Below are 16,992 nucleotides of genomic sequence, written 5' to 3'. Positions count from 1 at the left end.
GGAAGCCAAACCATAACCTCTGCAATAATCAACCCAGAATTGTCCTGATTTGGTCATGTTTGCCAGCTTCCCTATTTTTTGTTCCTCATAACCAACCAGAGATCTATATGATTTATATCCCAGTTTAGGTATTTTTACATTTTGAAAATCAGAATATATAAAAAGTATGATTCTTCTCATAGTAGTACTGAAGACGAATCTTCCCCATATTAAAAAAAATCAGTGTCATAAAAAATAGAAGCAGTTGTGGAAACAAAGACTATTGACATGAGAATAAACAGAAATTATTTATTCAGCGTTTGATATAGGAAGGATCATCCACCATCACCTGCATTTGGCGGAGACTCAAAGACAAGAGGGGAGTGGGAAAGGTTTATAAAGTAAATAAAGGGAAGACTTCAGAAATACTCTGATGAGAATTTGGGATGGGGGATCTGGAGGCGGACTAAGCAGAAGTAGAGCATCTTATGGCTGGGGGAGCATATCTGGCTCATATTTGGACTGCCCAGAGAAGCTAAATAAATAGCTTTCTTGAGGTATAATCGACATACAACAAACTGCACATATTTAAAGCATATATATCACCTGTGTTATAGACACACATGCTCATGAAACCATTTTCTACATATCCAAAATCCTCTAAAGTTTTCTTCTTCTTTTAAATCTCTCTCCTGCTTCCTCTCTGCTTCCTTTCTATTATCAAGCATCCAGTGGTCTGTTTTCTGTTACTACATTAACTTTCATTTTCTAGAGCCTCATAAATGGAGTCACACAGTATATACCCTTTTTAAAATTTGTTTGGCTTCTTTCACTCAGCATAATTATTTTATTAAATGAGTTTTGTTAAAATTTTGCTAAGAATTTTTGCATCTATAATCATGAGGGATATTCGTCTGTAGTTTTCTTGTAAACTTCTGATTTAGATATCAGGATAATGCTGGCCTCATAGAGTGAGTTGGAAATTATTCCCTCCACTTCAACTCTTCAACTTTTTTGAAAGAGTTTCTGTAGGATTGGTAATATTTCTTCCCCAAATGTTTGATAGACTTCACCAGTAAAGCCAACTGGACCTGTACCTTTCTTTGTGAGAAGGTTTCTTTTTTTTTTTTAATTGCAACTTTAACTTCTTTAATAGATATAGGACTATTTAGGTTATCCATTTTTCCTTGAGAAAGTCTGGTAATTTATGTCTTTCAAGGAATTTGTCCATTTTTTCCTATGATGTTGAATTTATTATATAGGGTTGTTCAAAATATTACATTATTCTTTTAGTATCTGTAGAATCTGTCACCTCTCTCATTTCCAATATTGGTAATTTATATGTAATTTTCCCCTGATCAATTTGTTTATAGGTTCATCAATTTAATTAATCATCTCAAAGATTCAGCTGTTAGTTTCATTGGTTTTCTCTATTGTTTTTTGCTTTACTATTTTATTGATTCAGCTTTAATCTTTATTATTTCTTTCCTCCTTGGATTTAACCATTGTGGTCAGAGAACATAGCTAGTATAACTTGAATCCTTCTGGATTTATTGAAACTTGCTTTATGGTCCAGATTATTGTCCATCTTGCTAAAAATTCTGTATACATATGATAAGCATTTGTATTCTGCTGGTTGTTGGAGTAGTATTCTATGTATGTAATCAGGTCAACATGGCTGATAATGTTTTTCAAGCCTATTATAACCTTGCTGATTTTCTACCTACTTATATTATAGGTTATTCAGGGAGGGGGATTGAAATTTCTGACTATAATTGTGGACTTTATTTCACATTGCAGTTCTATCAGTTTTTGCTTCATTTATTTTGAAGCTCTCTTATTAGGTGCATAAATGTTTAGAATTGTTGTATACTTTTGATTTAATGGCCCCTTTACCATCATGAAATGATCTTATTTACCCCTGGTAATATTCTTTGCTCTGAAATATACTTCATCAAATATTGATAAAGCCACTCCAGCTTTCTTTTGATTAGTGTTAGCATGATATATCTTTTCCCATCCTTGTACATTAAACTTACTTGTGTTTTTATATTATTGATAAATGTGTGTCTCTTTTTATAGGCAGCAATTAAAAAATCTAATCTGACAATCTCTGCCTTTTAATCAGGTGATTAGACTATTTGCATTTAATGTAATAATTGAGTTGTATCTATCACCTTGTTGTTTTTTTCTATTGCTATCATCTGTTCTTTGTTTCCTTTTTTTGCACTTTTCTGCCTACTTTTAATCAACTATTTTTTGTTATCTCTTTTATAATATCTCTTTTTATACATATCATCTCTTTTAGCTGTAATTCTTACTACTTTAGTGTTAGCTTTAGGGTTTATAGAATACATCTTTAACTTGTCACAGTCTAACTTCAGGTGATTTTATAACACATCAGAATAGTATAAGAGCCTACAACAATATATTTCCTCTGGACTTTATGTTATTGTTGCCATGCATTTTGCCTTTACATATATTATAAACATCACAATACATTTTTATTATACTTGTTTAAGTAGTCAACTATCTTTTAAAGAGATTTAAATAATAAGAAAAATAATCTTATATACTTACTCCTGTAGCTATTTCCAGTGCTTGTCGTTGTGTAGATCCAGATTTCCATCTGGTATCATTTTCCTTCTGCCTGAAGTACCTACTTTAACATTCCTCATAGTGGGGGTCTGCTGGTGATAAATTTTATCAGTTGTGTGTGGAAGCATATTTATTTCATCCTCATCTTTAAAATATATTTTTGACAGATATAGAATTCTAGGTTGACAGGTATTTTTCTTTTAATACATTAAGGATGTTTTACTGTCTTCTTGCTTGCAATAGTTCTGATGAGAAATATGATGTTATCCTTATTTTTGTTCCTCTGTAATGTCTTCCCTCTGGCTGCTTTTAAGAGTTTTTTCTTTATCACCGAATTTGGTTATTATGTACCTTGATGTAATGTTCTTCATGTTTCTCGTGTTTGGATTTTGTTGAGCTTCTGGAAGGCAGGTTGGTGGGTAACGATGCTGATAGGAGGATTGAATCAGTGATGAGAGCTTATGGATGTTCTCTTCAGATTGCTTCAGTGTTGTCAATGAAGTAGGGAGCAAGGTCACTGGCTGAGACTGAGGACAGAGGAAGAGATGTTGAGCACGAGAGAAGGTATAAAGCTGTCATTTGGGAGGGTAGGAGAATTAATAGAGCAGGGAACGGTACTGTGGTCTTCAGTCATTTTTAAAGGCCCGCTTAAAATTAGTTATCATGAATTTAAAGTCAGCATGGCTGAGTGTTTTTCTCCTTCCAGTTTTATCTGGAAGGGTTCAGGCACTTAGTAAATACAGTGTTGAAATGGCCAGGATTGTGGTTTTGCCAAGTTTACAGTAACTCAGAGAGGGGCAGGGAGTTGAAGATGTATGCAGGGGATGATTATATTGACTGACCGTTGAATATAACTACATCAAACTTCCTCAATCAGAGTGGAAACTATTAGAAGGCAGTTCTTTGCATCTAGAAGGTGTTGAATGTGTATTTGCTGGCCCATGTATGGGTATGTCTTAACAGTAGAAAACCAGGACCTGAAGGAGGTTGTATTATTGGAGCAAATTAACTCTGTTTTCCAGTGAAATGCTCTGTGAAGATCTTAACATGGGATACGCAGCTTTGCCTGTCTTGGCTCTGCCCAATTAGGTCAGCCTTCCTTACACCAACACCAGAGGTACTGGACTTCTTCCACTCCCTTGCACTTGCCACACACCTTTGCATATGTGGCTTCCTCTGCAGGAAGGCTTTACCTGTCCCTGGTAATTTACTCATCCTTGCTTTTCAGCTTTCCTAGTAATTCAAATATTCCTGTAAGTTTAGTATCTAGTTAGTATGACTAATTGTTAGCACTTGTCAGAGTTTTAATTTGACATTTGTATTGTTGGTAACTGTTTGCTATTACACAGTAAGCTTCCTGAGGACAGGGACTTCGCCTGTTTTAAGAGTCCGCTGAATATAACATAGTCTCCGGCACATTGGTAGGTAGTAATAAATATATATATATATTTTTTAAGAAGATGTTGGGGGTAGGAGTTTATTAATTAATTTATTTTGCTGTGTTGGGTCTTCGTTTCTGTGCGAGGGCTTTCTCTAGTTGTGGCAAGCGGGGGCCACTCTTCATCGCGGTGTGCGGGCCTCTCACTATCGTGGCCTCTCTTGTTGCGGAGCACAGGCTCCAGACGCGCAGGCTCAGTAGTTGTGGCTCACAGGCCTAGTTGCTCCGCGGCATGTGGGATCCTCCCAGACCAGGGCTCGAACCTGTGTCCCCTGCATTAGCAGGCAGATTCTCAACCACTGCGCCACCAGAGAATCCCAGTAATAAATATTTTTTAATAAAAATATCTTCACAGAGGTGAAAGCAAGTGTGACATGTGAAGTTTGGTGTGGGGAGCAACATCTTGCTTTCCGAGAATTCACAAGAACCTGGTTAATGATACATGCCTATCCTCCAAGGCTATGCCCGGAACCCTGCCGACAGGGGGGGCCAAGGGCCTTTTTATCTCATAGCGTAAGCCAGATCTTGGGAAGCGCCTGCGCACTGGCCTCGGCGGATGTACGCAAGGGAATGGGGCGGGGCTCCGGTAACCTAGGCAACATCCCGGAAGCGGCGGGCTGTGTTAACTTGTGGCCGGCCGGGCGACTCTGGAGCCTGGAGTTTTAGTCGTGGTGGAGGCAGCAGTCAGGAAACTGCAAGGCAGGTCGCGATGACGGGGCGGAGGCCTGCAGCCCGCCCCACAGAATCTTAGGGACAGGGGCTACAGGGCGGGGCGAACGGTCGTGGCGTCTTCCTCTCTGTTCAGTGGGGATCCAGGCGCCTGGGTTGAGGATCCTTACTACAGAAAGTGCACCCGCGACTCCGTGTGTTTTGCGAGTGTGTGTGCGTGTCAGGATGCCTGTCTGGGTGTGTTTGTGTTTAGCGCGCTCTCCCAGGAGCATCCTGAGTGTGCGCGTGCGCACCGCTTTCGGGCACTTATGCGCAGAGCTAGAAATTGGGGTACCCTAATGTAGTTTTCAAGGAATTTCCGGTCTCATGGGAGAGAGACAAACTACCCGGGGTACTTGGGGACAGGGAGGGTCATTTGTGTCGATTTGAAGGTTAGGAAAGGGTTTATCGGGAAGGCCCGCCTGAATGAGTTTTGAAGAGTGAGTGGGAGTTAACCCCGTGGAAAAGGGAGTGGAAGTGTGACGGGTGTTCCAAGCAGAGCGTAAGGAACGGCTGGAACTGTATGGGAAGGCAAGAGCTTTGTTTTAGGATGTGTGGGAGATGTGAGAGGAGAAATGACTGCAAAGAAAGGTCAGCTGGGTCGCACGGAGCGGAGAGATTGAGTGCCGAGCTGAGCTGGATTCCTCTCTGCAGGGGAGCGCTGTTAAAATCGTTTGAGGAAGGAAGTAAAATTTTGAGAGCGATCCTCTATCCATATATCTGGGTAGGAGTGATTGGAGGGATAGTGTTTGGAAAGAGGTCTTGTTTCCCTTTGATCAATTTTCCACTAGCCAGAGTGGTTTTACTAAATCCCATCGTAACTGACCTTGCTTAAAACACTTCAGTGGCTTCCTATAGGTCTTTAGGTTAGTGTTCAAATTGCTGTGGGTCGCAAGGCCATAATCTGGCCTCTGCCTTTCTTTTTTATCCTTTTTCTAGCCTTCCTACCCTCTCAAATCTTTGTTAGTCAAACTGAACCTCTCAAACCCTTTGTAAGTGCCCTCCCCCGACCCCGACCTGGAGTATTTTTTCCCCCAGCTTCTAACTTTTATTCATAGTTCCGCTCTCAGCTTCAATATTTTTAGGGGAATTAGAGGGAGGAGGTGGCCTTTTCTCACTGTGTAGAGTAAGATAGGTATTTCTATGACACTGAATTTACTTCCAACGTTAGCCTTTTATTGCAATTCCTTATTTAATTGCGGTCGGACAAGCTAAGCTCTTTGAGGGTCCAGAGTTATTCTACTTTCTTGCTGTATCTGGTGCCAAGCTCTTGGCAGGTGCTTTCAAAATACTTGTTGAAATAATAGATGGATGATGAAGTAGGAGAGTGAATGAGTGAAAGGAAGATTAATTAGGGGAAATAATGAGAACCTGGACAAGAACATTCATAGTAGAGATGAAAAAAGGGGGACATGAGAGAGATGTTTGAGGGAAAGAATGAATAGATTCTGGTGTCTGATTAGCTTTGAGACAAGAAGGGAGAGAAGGTGATGCTAAGGTTTTAAACTGGAGCAACTGGAAGAAAGGTAATTCTGTACTTCAGCGTTATGCAGCAGACATTTACTGAGCAAGCCAGTTATATATCAAGAACTAGACATTGGTGGGGAGGGGGCATGGATGCTAAGCTGTATATTGGCCATACTGTATTTGAGATATTTGAGAGATGTGCACAGAAGCCAGTTGGAAATGAGCGTTAGGTGTTTTGAGGAAAGGTGCGCATCCTTGATTTGGGACTAACTTTCACAGTGTATTTGTGTTCCCAGTACGTTGATAGCTTTGCTCAAGGGAGTAGGTAAGATCACTAAGGGAAGATGTGAATTCCCCGTGGTGATCTAGAAAGTAAGCTCCACGAGAGCAGGTGCCATATTAGACTTGTTTACTGTCGTATCTCCAGTGCCCAGCCAGTGCCTGGCATGTGGTAGACTCTCAAAAACAATTATTGGACAAAGAGAGAGGGTGTCCAATGGAAAGAAAAGAAGACTGGGATAGAACTGAGTGAAGATCCTTGATTACATAGTATGTGAATATTGTCTTAGCCTGAAAAGGAGAAAAGAATAGGAGAGAAACCAGGAGAAAGAGTGCTATGGAAGCCAAGGGAGGGGCGAGCTTCCAGGAGTGGCGTCTCTAGAGATGGAAAGGGCCTGAGAAATAAGGGACCAATAATTTTAGCAATTAGGAAGCTATTAGTATTTTAGATTTTCTCCCAACGAGCCTAGATTTTCTGGGTTATGCTAATTTTATTATTTGACATCTTGGCACTGTAAACCATCAGACTATCTCTATAGTTTCACATTTCAGCATGTAAACTATAGCTCCCTTATGATACCTGGTTCCTGTAAGTGGCACAAAATCCCTTCATCAGACCACGAAGTCTGATCTTTGGTCAAGAAAAATATGGTCACCTTTACTGGTGATGTTTAAGAGAACACTTTTCAGTGCATAGGTGGTTCCTGTGTTATAAAAGTTTGAAGTATAACTGGGGCTTAGTAAATATAAGTGCTTAAATAGGCCTCTCCTTCATGAAGTTTGTTGGTGAAGGGAAGGTCAGAGATGGGATAGCAGCTTTGTTACACCATTGTGAACTTAACCTTTGCGTACTTCAGATTCAGGGATGGTTTTTCAGAATTGAGGCGGTGGAAAAGTGTAATATTTTAAATAACTTGAAATAAAGTATTTTAAGAGTAACATGAGTTCCTTGTAGAAAGTTTGGAAAATATAGAACCAAACAAAGATAACTTAATTCTAGTAATGTTTTCTAGAATATGCATTATTATCATTAGTCATAATTAGTCAGATCTGGTTTTGAGTGTCAGCTCCCAGCTCTGTGCATTATTATTTCTGTGACTTGGAGCAATATCTCAAAAGCACCAGTTTTCTCATTTGGGAAAGGGGGTTAATAATTGTTGCTGACATAATCATTAGTAATCCTTAAGTAGAACTTACAGTGTGCTAGGCAGGGGTTCTGAGCACCTTGTGCATTTAATTAGTTCCGTTTTACAGCTAGTGGCAGAGCTGGGATGTGAACCCAGACAGTCTGGTTTTAGACTGTACTCTTAACTACTATGCTCCAGTGTGTCTCAGGATAGTATGTGCCTCATCGGGTTGTGGGATTACACGTGAAGCTTTTAGCACAGGTAAGTGCTTTATTAGTATTGTGTATGTATTAACATCATGAGAATATACTATATGCGCAGTTCTGTATTCTACTTTTTTTTTTTTTTTTGCGTTATGCGGGCCTCTCACTGTTGTGGTCTCTCCCGTTGCGGAGCACAGGCTCCGGACGCGCAGGCTCAGCAGCCATGGCTCACGGGCCCAGCCACTCCGTGGCATGTGGGATCTTCCCAGCCCGGGGCACGAACCCGTGTCCCCTGCATCGGCAGGTGGACTCTCAACCACTGTGCCACCAGGGAAGCCCCTGTATTCTACTTTTTACACTGAACTTTCTATGTATTTTCCTACATTCTTCATAATGTAATTTTAATGAATACATAATTCATCATTTAGATATACTGACATTTTATGATTCCCCTTTGTTTCTGCCAAGTAAATTGAAGATCTAAGTGGTTAAAGAGTAAAATACATAAGAAAGCTTTTTTGAATAACCATTATATTTTTCCATATCTTTTTTTATAACAGCATTGTTGAGATATAACTCACAGACCATAAAATTTAGCCCTTTAAAGTATACAGTTTAGAGTTTTTTAGTATATTCACAGTTTTGCAACCATCACAACTATCTAATTCCAGGACATTTTCATCACCGCCAAAAGAAACCCTGTGCCCATTAGCAGTGGCTCTCCATTTCCTCCTCCCCCCAGACCCTCCCAACCACTAATCTACTTTATGTCTTTATGGACTTGCCTATCCTGGACATTTCATATAAATGGAATCATATAATTTATGACCTTTGGTGTCTGGCTTCTTTCTCTTAGCATAATATTTTCAAGGTTCATCCATGTTGTAGCATGTGTCAGTACTTCATTCCTTATTATTGCTAAATAATATTATAGAATATGAATATACAATATTTTATTTATCCCTTCTTCAGTTAGTGGATATTTGGGATGTTTCCACTTTTTGTCTATTAAGAATAATGTTGCTATGAACATTCATGTCCAAGTTTTTGTGTGGACATAAGTTTTCAATTCTTTCAGCTATATATGTGGGACTAGAATTGCTGAGTCATGTAGTAACTCTGTGTTTAACTTTTTTAGGAACTGCCAAACTGTTTTCCAAAGTGGCTATGCCATTTTGCACTCCCGCTAGTGATATATAGGGATTCCAATTTCTCCACATTCTTGCCAAAGCTTGTTATTTACATCTTTTTGATTATAACCATCCTGGTGGGTGTAATGTAATATCTCATTATGGTTTTGATTTGCGTTTAATGACTGGTGATCTTGAACATCTCTTCACATGTTTATTGGCCATTTGTAGTATCTTCTTTGGGGAAATGTGTATTCAAATCCCTTAGCCATTTTATTTATTTATTTTTTCTTTCTTTTTTAAAAAAAATTTAAAATTTGTTTTTGGCTGCATTAGGTTTTCGTTGCTGCGCATGGGTTTTCTCTAGTTGCACCGAGTAGGGGCTACTCTTCGTTGCGGTGTGCAGGCTTCTCATTGCAGTGGCTTCTCTTGTTGCGGAGCATGGGCTCTAGGCACGCAGGCTTCAGTAGTTGTGGCACATGCGCTCAGTAGTTGTGGCTCGCGGACTCTAGAGTGCAGGCTCAGTAGTTTTGGCGCACAGGTTTAGTTGCTCTGTGGCATGTGGGATCTTCCCAGACCAGGGCTCAAACCTGTGTCCCCTGCATTGGCAGGCGGATTCTTAACCACTGTGCCACCAGGGAAGCCCCCTTAGCCATTTTAAAATTGGATTTTTTGTTGTTGAGTTGTAAGAGTTCTTTATATACTCTGGATACAAGTTACTTATTAGATATATGATTTGCAAATGTTTTCTCTCATTCTTTTGGTTGTCTCTTCACTTTCTTGATGGTGTCCTTTGAAGCACAAAAGTTTTAAATTTTGATGGAGTCCAATTTATTTTTGTTTTGGTTGATTGTGTTTTTAGTGTCATTTCTGAGAAACCATTGCTTAACCCAAGGTTCATGAAGATTTATGCTTATGTTATCTTCTAGGAGTTTTGTACTTTTAGCTCTTACATTTAAGTCTGAGATTCATTTTAAGTTAATTTTTTTTTACATGTTGTGAGGTAGGGGGTCTTACTTCATTCTTTTTCATATGGATATCCAGTTGTCCCAGCACCATTAATTTAAAAGACTGTTCTTTCCCCATTGAATTGTTTCTTGGCACCCTTGTTGAATATAAACTGACCATAAGTTTAAAGTTTTGTTTTGGACTCTTGGTTCTATTCCATTCCATATCTTTTAAAATGGCATATATGGCTCTGCAATTTACTGTGTGACCTTCCCAGTCAGTTAACTCTTTGTCCCTTAGTTTTCTCATCTATAAAATGAGTAACAAATAGTAAATACTTCATGGGATTAGTGTGAGGATTAAAGGAGATAATATATGGGAAGAGTTTAGAACAGTACCTGGCTTGAAGAAAGTACTTAGTAGCTAATTCCATCATTATAACCACCACCACTGTCATCATCATCGCCATCATCACCATCACTATGATAACACTTAAATGTTATCCTCTAACTTGTATGTGACTTATCTCCTTTGCTGGATTGTACGTTCTGAAATTAGATACCATGCTTAAAGAGTGAATGTGGTTGCTAAGAGTTATAGGACAGAGGGCCAATTCCTGAGAAATACTTGCATTTAGTCATCTTTATTCACAGTAGACTAAATGATTTTTTTCAAAGATGTACTTAAGGAAAATACTAGAGTCTTTGTTTTAGGATAATTTGGAGTAAGGGGGTCAGCTGGAAAGTTCTGTAATTATTTAGGTGTTAAAGAAGTTCTGGAATTGGAGTCATATATATGTGTTGCTTTTTAAAACATATGTGTATCCTCAAATCCTAGTGTTCAGGCACTGTGAGTCTTTTTCTAATTTTGTATGATGTTTAGTCTAATGTCCTTAGCATTGCATTTTAAAAGTGCCAAGCAACTGTTGGCCATTTTCATATTCTAGTTTAGTATCAATAATCACCCCCATTTAGTATTATGTGAAAAATATACTAGAGATCGTATCATAACTCATTCATTCTCTAAACTTTAGCCACCTTTATTTTAAGGTAAGTACGTATGTGTCTGGTAGTGATTTTGAGTGTTAGATGCTTAAAAAAGAACCCCAACTATCTCTTGCTCTCCTTCTCTTACATTCACATTGTTCACATGTGATTGACATTTCCTCTATTCATTGCGAATTTGTGTAACAGGTGACAATGCTTATGACTGCTGTCAGATAGATCTCTGCCTTAAGTCATACTTGCTTCATTCCTAGGGTTCTTTATTAATCACATATATTTAATTTGTTGATTTGAAACCTCTTTTATCATAGTTATCAGGATCAACTTTCTAATAATTATGAAGTGAAAGAACCAAGTCTTTTGGTAGCCTGTTCCTTTCAGTATACTTAAAGTTCTCGTCTGATGTTTTAAAATTTATTTTCTTAGATATCTTTTTCCCTCTCTGGTGATGATTAATTTTTAGTTTTTCATGTATTTTTAAAATTTTATATGATTATTGCTCCTAGATGTCATTTGTCAGAGTGAACCGTTACGGTCCCCGTGGAGGAGGAAGGAAAGCACTGAAAGTAAAGAAGAAGAAAATGTCAGTAAAGCAAGAATGGGATGTAAGTCTAGGTGGGATAATACATGGTATAACGTTACATGGAAGGAATAAATGTGATGACATGGCCTTAGTCGCTCAGGATGGTGCTCTGAATGGGGCTTAGCATGTGATATGGTGGAATGGGTTTCTGGGCATGTTATTGGGTTGGCCAAAACGTTTGTTTCGTTTTAAGTAAAAATAAAAGACATTTTTCATTTTCACCAAGAACTTTATTGAACAACGTATTCATTAACCAAATGAACTTTTTGGCCAATCCCATATCCTAGGTCTTGGAGGGAAGAGCAGATGCCTTTGGGGAATTTTTTAAAAATATGCATATTGAGGCTATAGCTCTACCTCTTTTTAAGAATTGAAATCTTGGGGCTTCCCTGGTGGCACAGTGGTTGAGAATCTGCCTGCCAATGTAGGGGACACGGGTTCGAGCCCTGGTCTGGGAAGATCCCACATGCCGTGGAGCAACTAGGCCCGTGAGCCACAACTACTGAGCCTGTGCGTCTGGAGCCTGTGCTCTGCAACAAGAGAGGCTGCAACAGTGAGAGGCCCGCGCACTGCGATGAAGAGTGGCCCCCGCTTGCCACAACTAGAGAAAGCCCTTGCACAGAAAGGAAGACCCAACAGCCAAAAATAAATTAATTAAAAAAAGAAAAGAAGGGAAGGGATTTCCTTTCTCTTCTCTCCTTTAAAAAAACAAACAAACAAAAAACACCTGAAATCTTAAGTGGGTGGGCAGTGTGTTTTTAAAAAGTCCCTCACCTCTACTTTGAGAACTCACTGCTTTAAGGCAACTGTAGTTAACCTGAAATCTGAAATTTTTTGGTACATATTTTAGATTTGCCCATAGCAATCTGTGATATCATAATCATGTGAGTGGCATTTTTGACTGAAAAAGTGGGTGATCCTTGCTGTCTTACCCCTCAAATTGTTTTTTGCTCATCTCCAGAGATTTGTCAATTTCAGTACAAAGGTTCTCGTAAGATTTAAGACTGGTCTCAGGTATCTGAGACATGATCCCTGGCTCCTACCCTGAGTACCACTTGGTATTATCAAGGGGATTTTTATCTTTTGGAGTTGGGTACTTTGGTTTGGACCATGAGACTTTGGGTACTTTTACTTTCTGTTGTGAAAATTAACTGGTCAGGGACTAGTTTGGATCTTAGGGATTCTTTTGGACTTAGAACCTTCTGGGTTGTGGCCAACCACCTTAGCCAGGTATCCTGGGCAAACTGACAGCCTTAGAAAGTGGGGCAGGGGGATTTCTCTATGTTTAGATTGCTTTGTTGCCATGTGATTGGCTATAAAGTAGTATAAGGATATGACTCTAAGGTAATGATACTGATTAAAAGGTGAAAAAATACACCTTAACATTTATGTTATCATAATGTTAACATTATGTTATCATGAAAAAATGATAACATAAGTTGTCCCCTTCAGAGTGGTTACTTTGGGAAGTTCCATATTTATTTTGCTATGCTGCTGTTGCTCAAAACATAGTTGAAAACCATTATTTGAAATTGCATTCAGAACCTTCCTCATTTACTTTATATTATCTCCAGTGGTGGACAAAACTTTGTTTTCTGAAGGTAGATGGAACTTGAAAGTAGTTATAGCTCATTTGGTGTGAATGGTAAATGAGGAAGGAGAGATCAACTGAATAATACTGTTTTGATGAAAATATTGAGGCATTTTCTGAAATGGCTTGTAAATTAGATTTAAAGGCAATTTCAGAAGAAAATACAGTTGACCCTTGAACAACATGGGGGTTAGGGGCACCGACCCTCTGCACAGTCGAAAATCCACGTATAACTTTACAGTTGGCCCTCTGTATCTGTGGTTTTGCGTCCATGGATTCAGCCAACTGTGGATTGTGTCACACTGTAGTATGTATTGAAAAATATCGACACATAAGTAGACCCGTGTTCAAACCCATGTTGTTCAAGAGTCACCTGTAGTTTTAAGCAATAGTAGTATAAATGAAATTATATTTTCTCCCATGAAAGCTAATTCCAAGCATATCACTTATATGCCTAAATTTTTATTATGATTATTATAAACAATTCTCGGGAGTTTCCTCATGGTCCAGTGGTTAGGACTTGGCACTTTCACTACTGAAGGCCCAGGTTCAATCCCTGGTCGGGAAACTAAGATCCCATAAGCCACGTGGCATGGCCAGAAAAACCCCCCAAAAAACAAAAAAAAACAATTCTCATGATCTTACTGTTGTATCTTGTACTTTTCTAAATCAATATGGAAGGAATAACAGTTTTAGTATATAAAAGACTTGAGCTAAATACAAACTATGGCCCAAAGGTTAAGTCTTTGAATACATCAGAAGCTATTTCACTAGGCTCAGTTCTGTATATTTCTCTTAGAATTAAAAGTCTACATTGCTTTTTTCCCTGCCTTACCAAATCTGTATAACACAAATGGCTGAAGTCATTTTGGAAAGGACCAAATTGCAGGGCTGCTACTCAGAGCTGTGCAGGCTGTGCACTGCACAATTCCAAGGGGCACTATTTACATGGCCTGTGATATCAACGGAACCACCTGAGTTGTGCAATGTGGAAGCCCTGCCATTTGGTTTAGTGCCTTTTTACTTGAGTGACTGTTTTCACATTTTATGAAATAAGACAATACCCTCAAAATTTGTCTCTCGTTATGATAGGTTCTATGCTTAAGGTGTTGGCATGGGCACAAATTGAACCTCTACTTTTTGAATTATGTACTACCCGGTTGTTTTCATTATTTTAATATAATGTATGCTTGCTTGGTGAATTTAGTGCTTAATTTCTGTGAGACACTTAAAAATAGTCAGTTATTTTCTACAAGACACCTAAAAGTAATCCATGTTAATATTTAAATTGAGAATTTAATTCTCAAGGAAAGACTTTTTGGTCTCAGGATTTTGAATCCATTTTCAGCCATTAAAATTCAGCATACACTAATATTTTGTAAGAAACCTTTTGCTTTTTAAAGAAAGTTCATCCTTTTTTTCTTTTGCAGAACACTGTAACTGATCTAACAGTTCATCGGGCAACTCCTGAAGATCTGGTAAGTTTACTATTGAAAGTTAAGTCGTTTGTTCATCATCTTATTTGATATTTGATACTTGATACTTCTAACCTACAGAATAGAAACCAGAGGCACTTCTTAGAAGTTGTTCAGTTATTTTTAATCTTGCTTATGTCTATATAAAATCAAAAAGTGTATGTCCTGGGCTTCCTTATTTTACTTAGGCATATCAGTTAGCATGCATTATAATTTCATTAGATAGGTTTGGTTTACAGTTCAAATCTCTCTAGTCCAGTATTTTCCTGTACACATTTATCGTCTTTTCCTATCTGTAGATATCACTAGCATTATTTACCATTACTTCCCTATACAAAAACATACATTATAATTTATTTCTTGAACATGCCATGTACATTTCCATATTTGAGCCCCAGTTCATGCTATCCTCTTTACTTGGAACAGTTTCCCTACCTTCTTCTCCTCCTCTACAAATCTTACTTTGCTCCCTTATCCTAGTTCAAGTTTTACTTTAAAAAAAAAAGCTTTTATTACAGGTTTGTTTGTTTTTTTAAACAGCTTTATTAAGATATAAATCACATAACATAAAATCCACCCTTTTAAATTGTACAATTCATTGCTTTTTAGTATATCCACAGAGTTATGCAACCATCATCACTTCCTAATTTTATAACATTTTCATCACTCCCCCAAAAGTAACCCTTTATCCATTAACAGTCACTCTCTATGCCCCACCCCTCCAATCCCTGGCAACAACTAATCTGTTTTATGTCTCTATGGATTTGCCTATTCTGGACATTTCATATAAATGCAATATAATATGTATTCTTTTATATCTGGCTTCTTTCTTTTAGCGTAATGTTTTCAAGGTTCATCCATGTTGTACTATCGGTACTTCATTCCTTATTATTGCCAAATACTATTTTGTTTACGGATATACCACGTTTTATTTATCCATTTATCAGTTGTTGGACATTTGGGTTGTTTCTACTTTTTGACTGTTATAGATAATGCTGCTATGAATATTCATGTACAAGTTTTTGTGTGAACATACGCTCTTAGTCTCTTGGGCGTATACCTGGAAGTAGAATTGCTGAGTCATATGATATCTCTATATTTAACTTTCTGAGGAACTGCCAAACTGTTTTCTAAAGTGGCTGCACCATTTACATTCTTACCAGCATGTATGAGGGTTCCAATTTTTCCACATCCCTTGTCAGCATTTGTCATTGTCATCTTTGTGGTTTTAGTTCCCTAGGGGGTATAAAGTGGAATCTCATTGTAGTTTTGATTTGCATTTCCCTAATGACTAATGACATTGAGTATCCTTTCATATATTTATTGGCCATTTGTAGTATCTTCTTTGGAGGAATGTCTCTTCAAGTCTGTTAGTTATTTGAAAATTTCCATAGGAAATATGTGACAACTATGAACTGGGCTTGATGAAGAGAGGGACACAAAAAGTAAAATAAAATAAAAATAAAATTGGATTATTTGTGTTTTTATTGTTGAGTAGTAGGAGTTCTTTATATATTCTGGATATGTTTCTTATCAGATATATGATTTGCAAATATTTTCTTCCATTCTGTTGGTTGTGTTTTAGCTTTATTGATAGTATCCTTTGAAACGTAAAAGTTTTAAATTTTGATGAAGTCCAATTTATCTAATTGTTTTCTTTTGTCACTTGTAGCTTTAGTGTCATATCTAAGAAACCATTGTCTACCCAAGGTTCACAAATATTTACTTCTATGTTTTTGTCTAGGAGTTTTAAAGTTTTGGCTCTCATGTTTAGGCCTTTCATCCGTTTTGAATTAATTTTTGTGTATGGTGTGAGGTAGGAGTCCAGCTTCATTCTTTTGCAAGTGGATATCCAATTGTCTAAGCACCATTTATTAAAAAGACTGTTCTTTTCACATTGAATTATCTTGGCACCCTTGTTGAAAATCAATTGTCTGTAAAGATAAGGGTTTATTTTGGACTCTCATTTCTATTCCACTGATCTGTATGTCTATCGTTATGCTAGTACCATACTCTCTTGATTATTGTAGTAAGTTTGAAGTCCTACTCTTTGAAGCTGCCTAACAGTTGCTTTCTTCTCTGAACTGTTGTACTTACTACCTACATAAGGCATTGAGTATATGCCATCTAATGCATGTCATTTATCTTTATATGCATATGTCCAATCTCTGGGCAGATTATTAATGTTTTTGAGAGATAGAGGCCGTATCTTAATGTCTTTGTGGGCCTAGGAATCTTAATCTTAGTAGGTACTCATTAAATGTTTGTTGAGGATAATAATGATGCCCAGATGACTTAAAATTTTTTTATTATGAAAAATTTCAAATTCATGTGAAAATAGCGACAAAAGTATAAAGAACTCCCATATACTGTTCACCTAGATATAATAGTTATGAAAATTTTGCCATACTTGTTTCATTTATCTTACCCTTTGCTTCTTCACTGGAGCATTTTAAAGCAAA

The 16,992-nt window shown here is 37.8% G+C and overlaps 1 protein-coding gene across 4 annotated transcripts in view; it reads left to right on the top strand.

Moving 5' to 3' along the window:
* The window catches only part of SPICE1 (spindle and centriole associated protein 1), a 159,725-nt gene that overhangs the window by 91,462 nt on the left and 51,271 nt on the right, over positions 1-16,992 (top strand). For all 4 annotated transcript variants that reach the window (XR_009519243.1, XM_069540632.1, XM_060010647.1 and 1 more), the window contains 2 exons: positions 11,388-11,486; positions 14,486-14,533. Coding sequence is in view for 3 of the 4 variants with exons in the window: in XM_069540632.1 (XP_069396733.1) it covers positions 11,388-11,486; positions 14,486-14,533 (147 nt within the window). In the remaining variant the exon portion in view is untranslated. The remainder of the gene's footprint in view (positions 1-11,387; positions 11,487-14,485; positions 14,534-16,992) is intronic.

Source organism: Delphinus delphis, chromosome 4 (genome assembly GCF_949987515.2).
Source record: "Delphinus delphis chromosome 4, mDelDel1.2, whole genome shotgun sequence".
NCBI lineage: Eukaryota > Metazoa > Chordata > Mammalia > Artiodactyla > Delphinidae > Delphinus > Delphinus delphis.
This window is presented reverse-complemented; position numbering and strand designations above follow the sequence as displayed.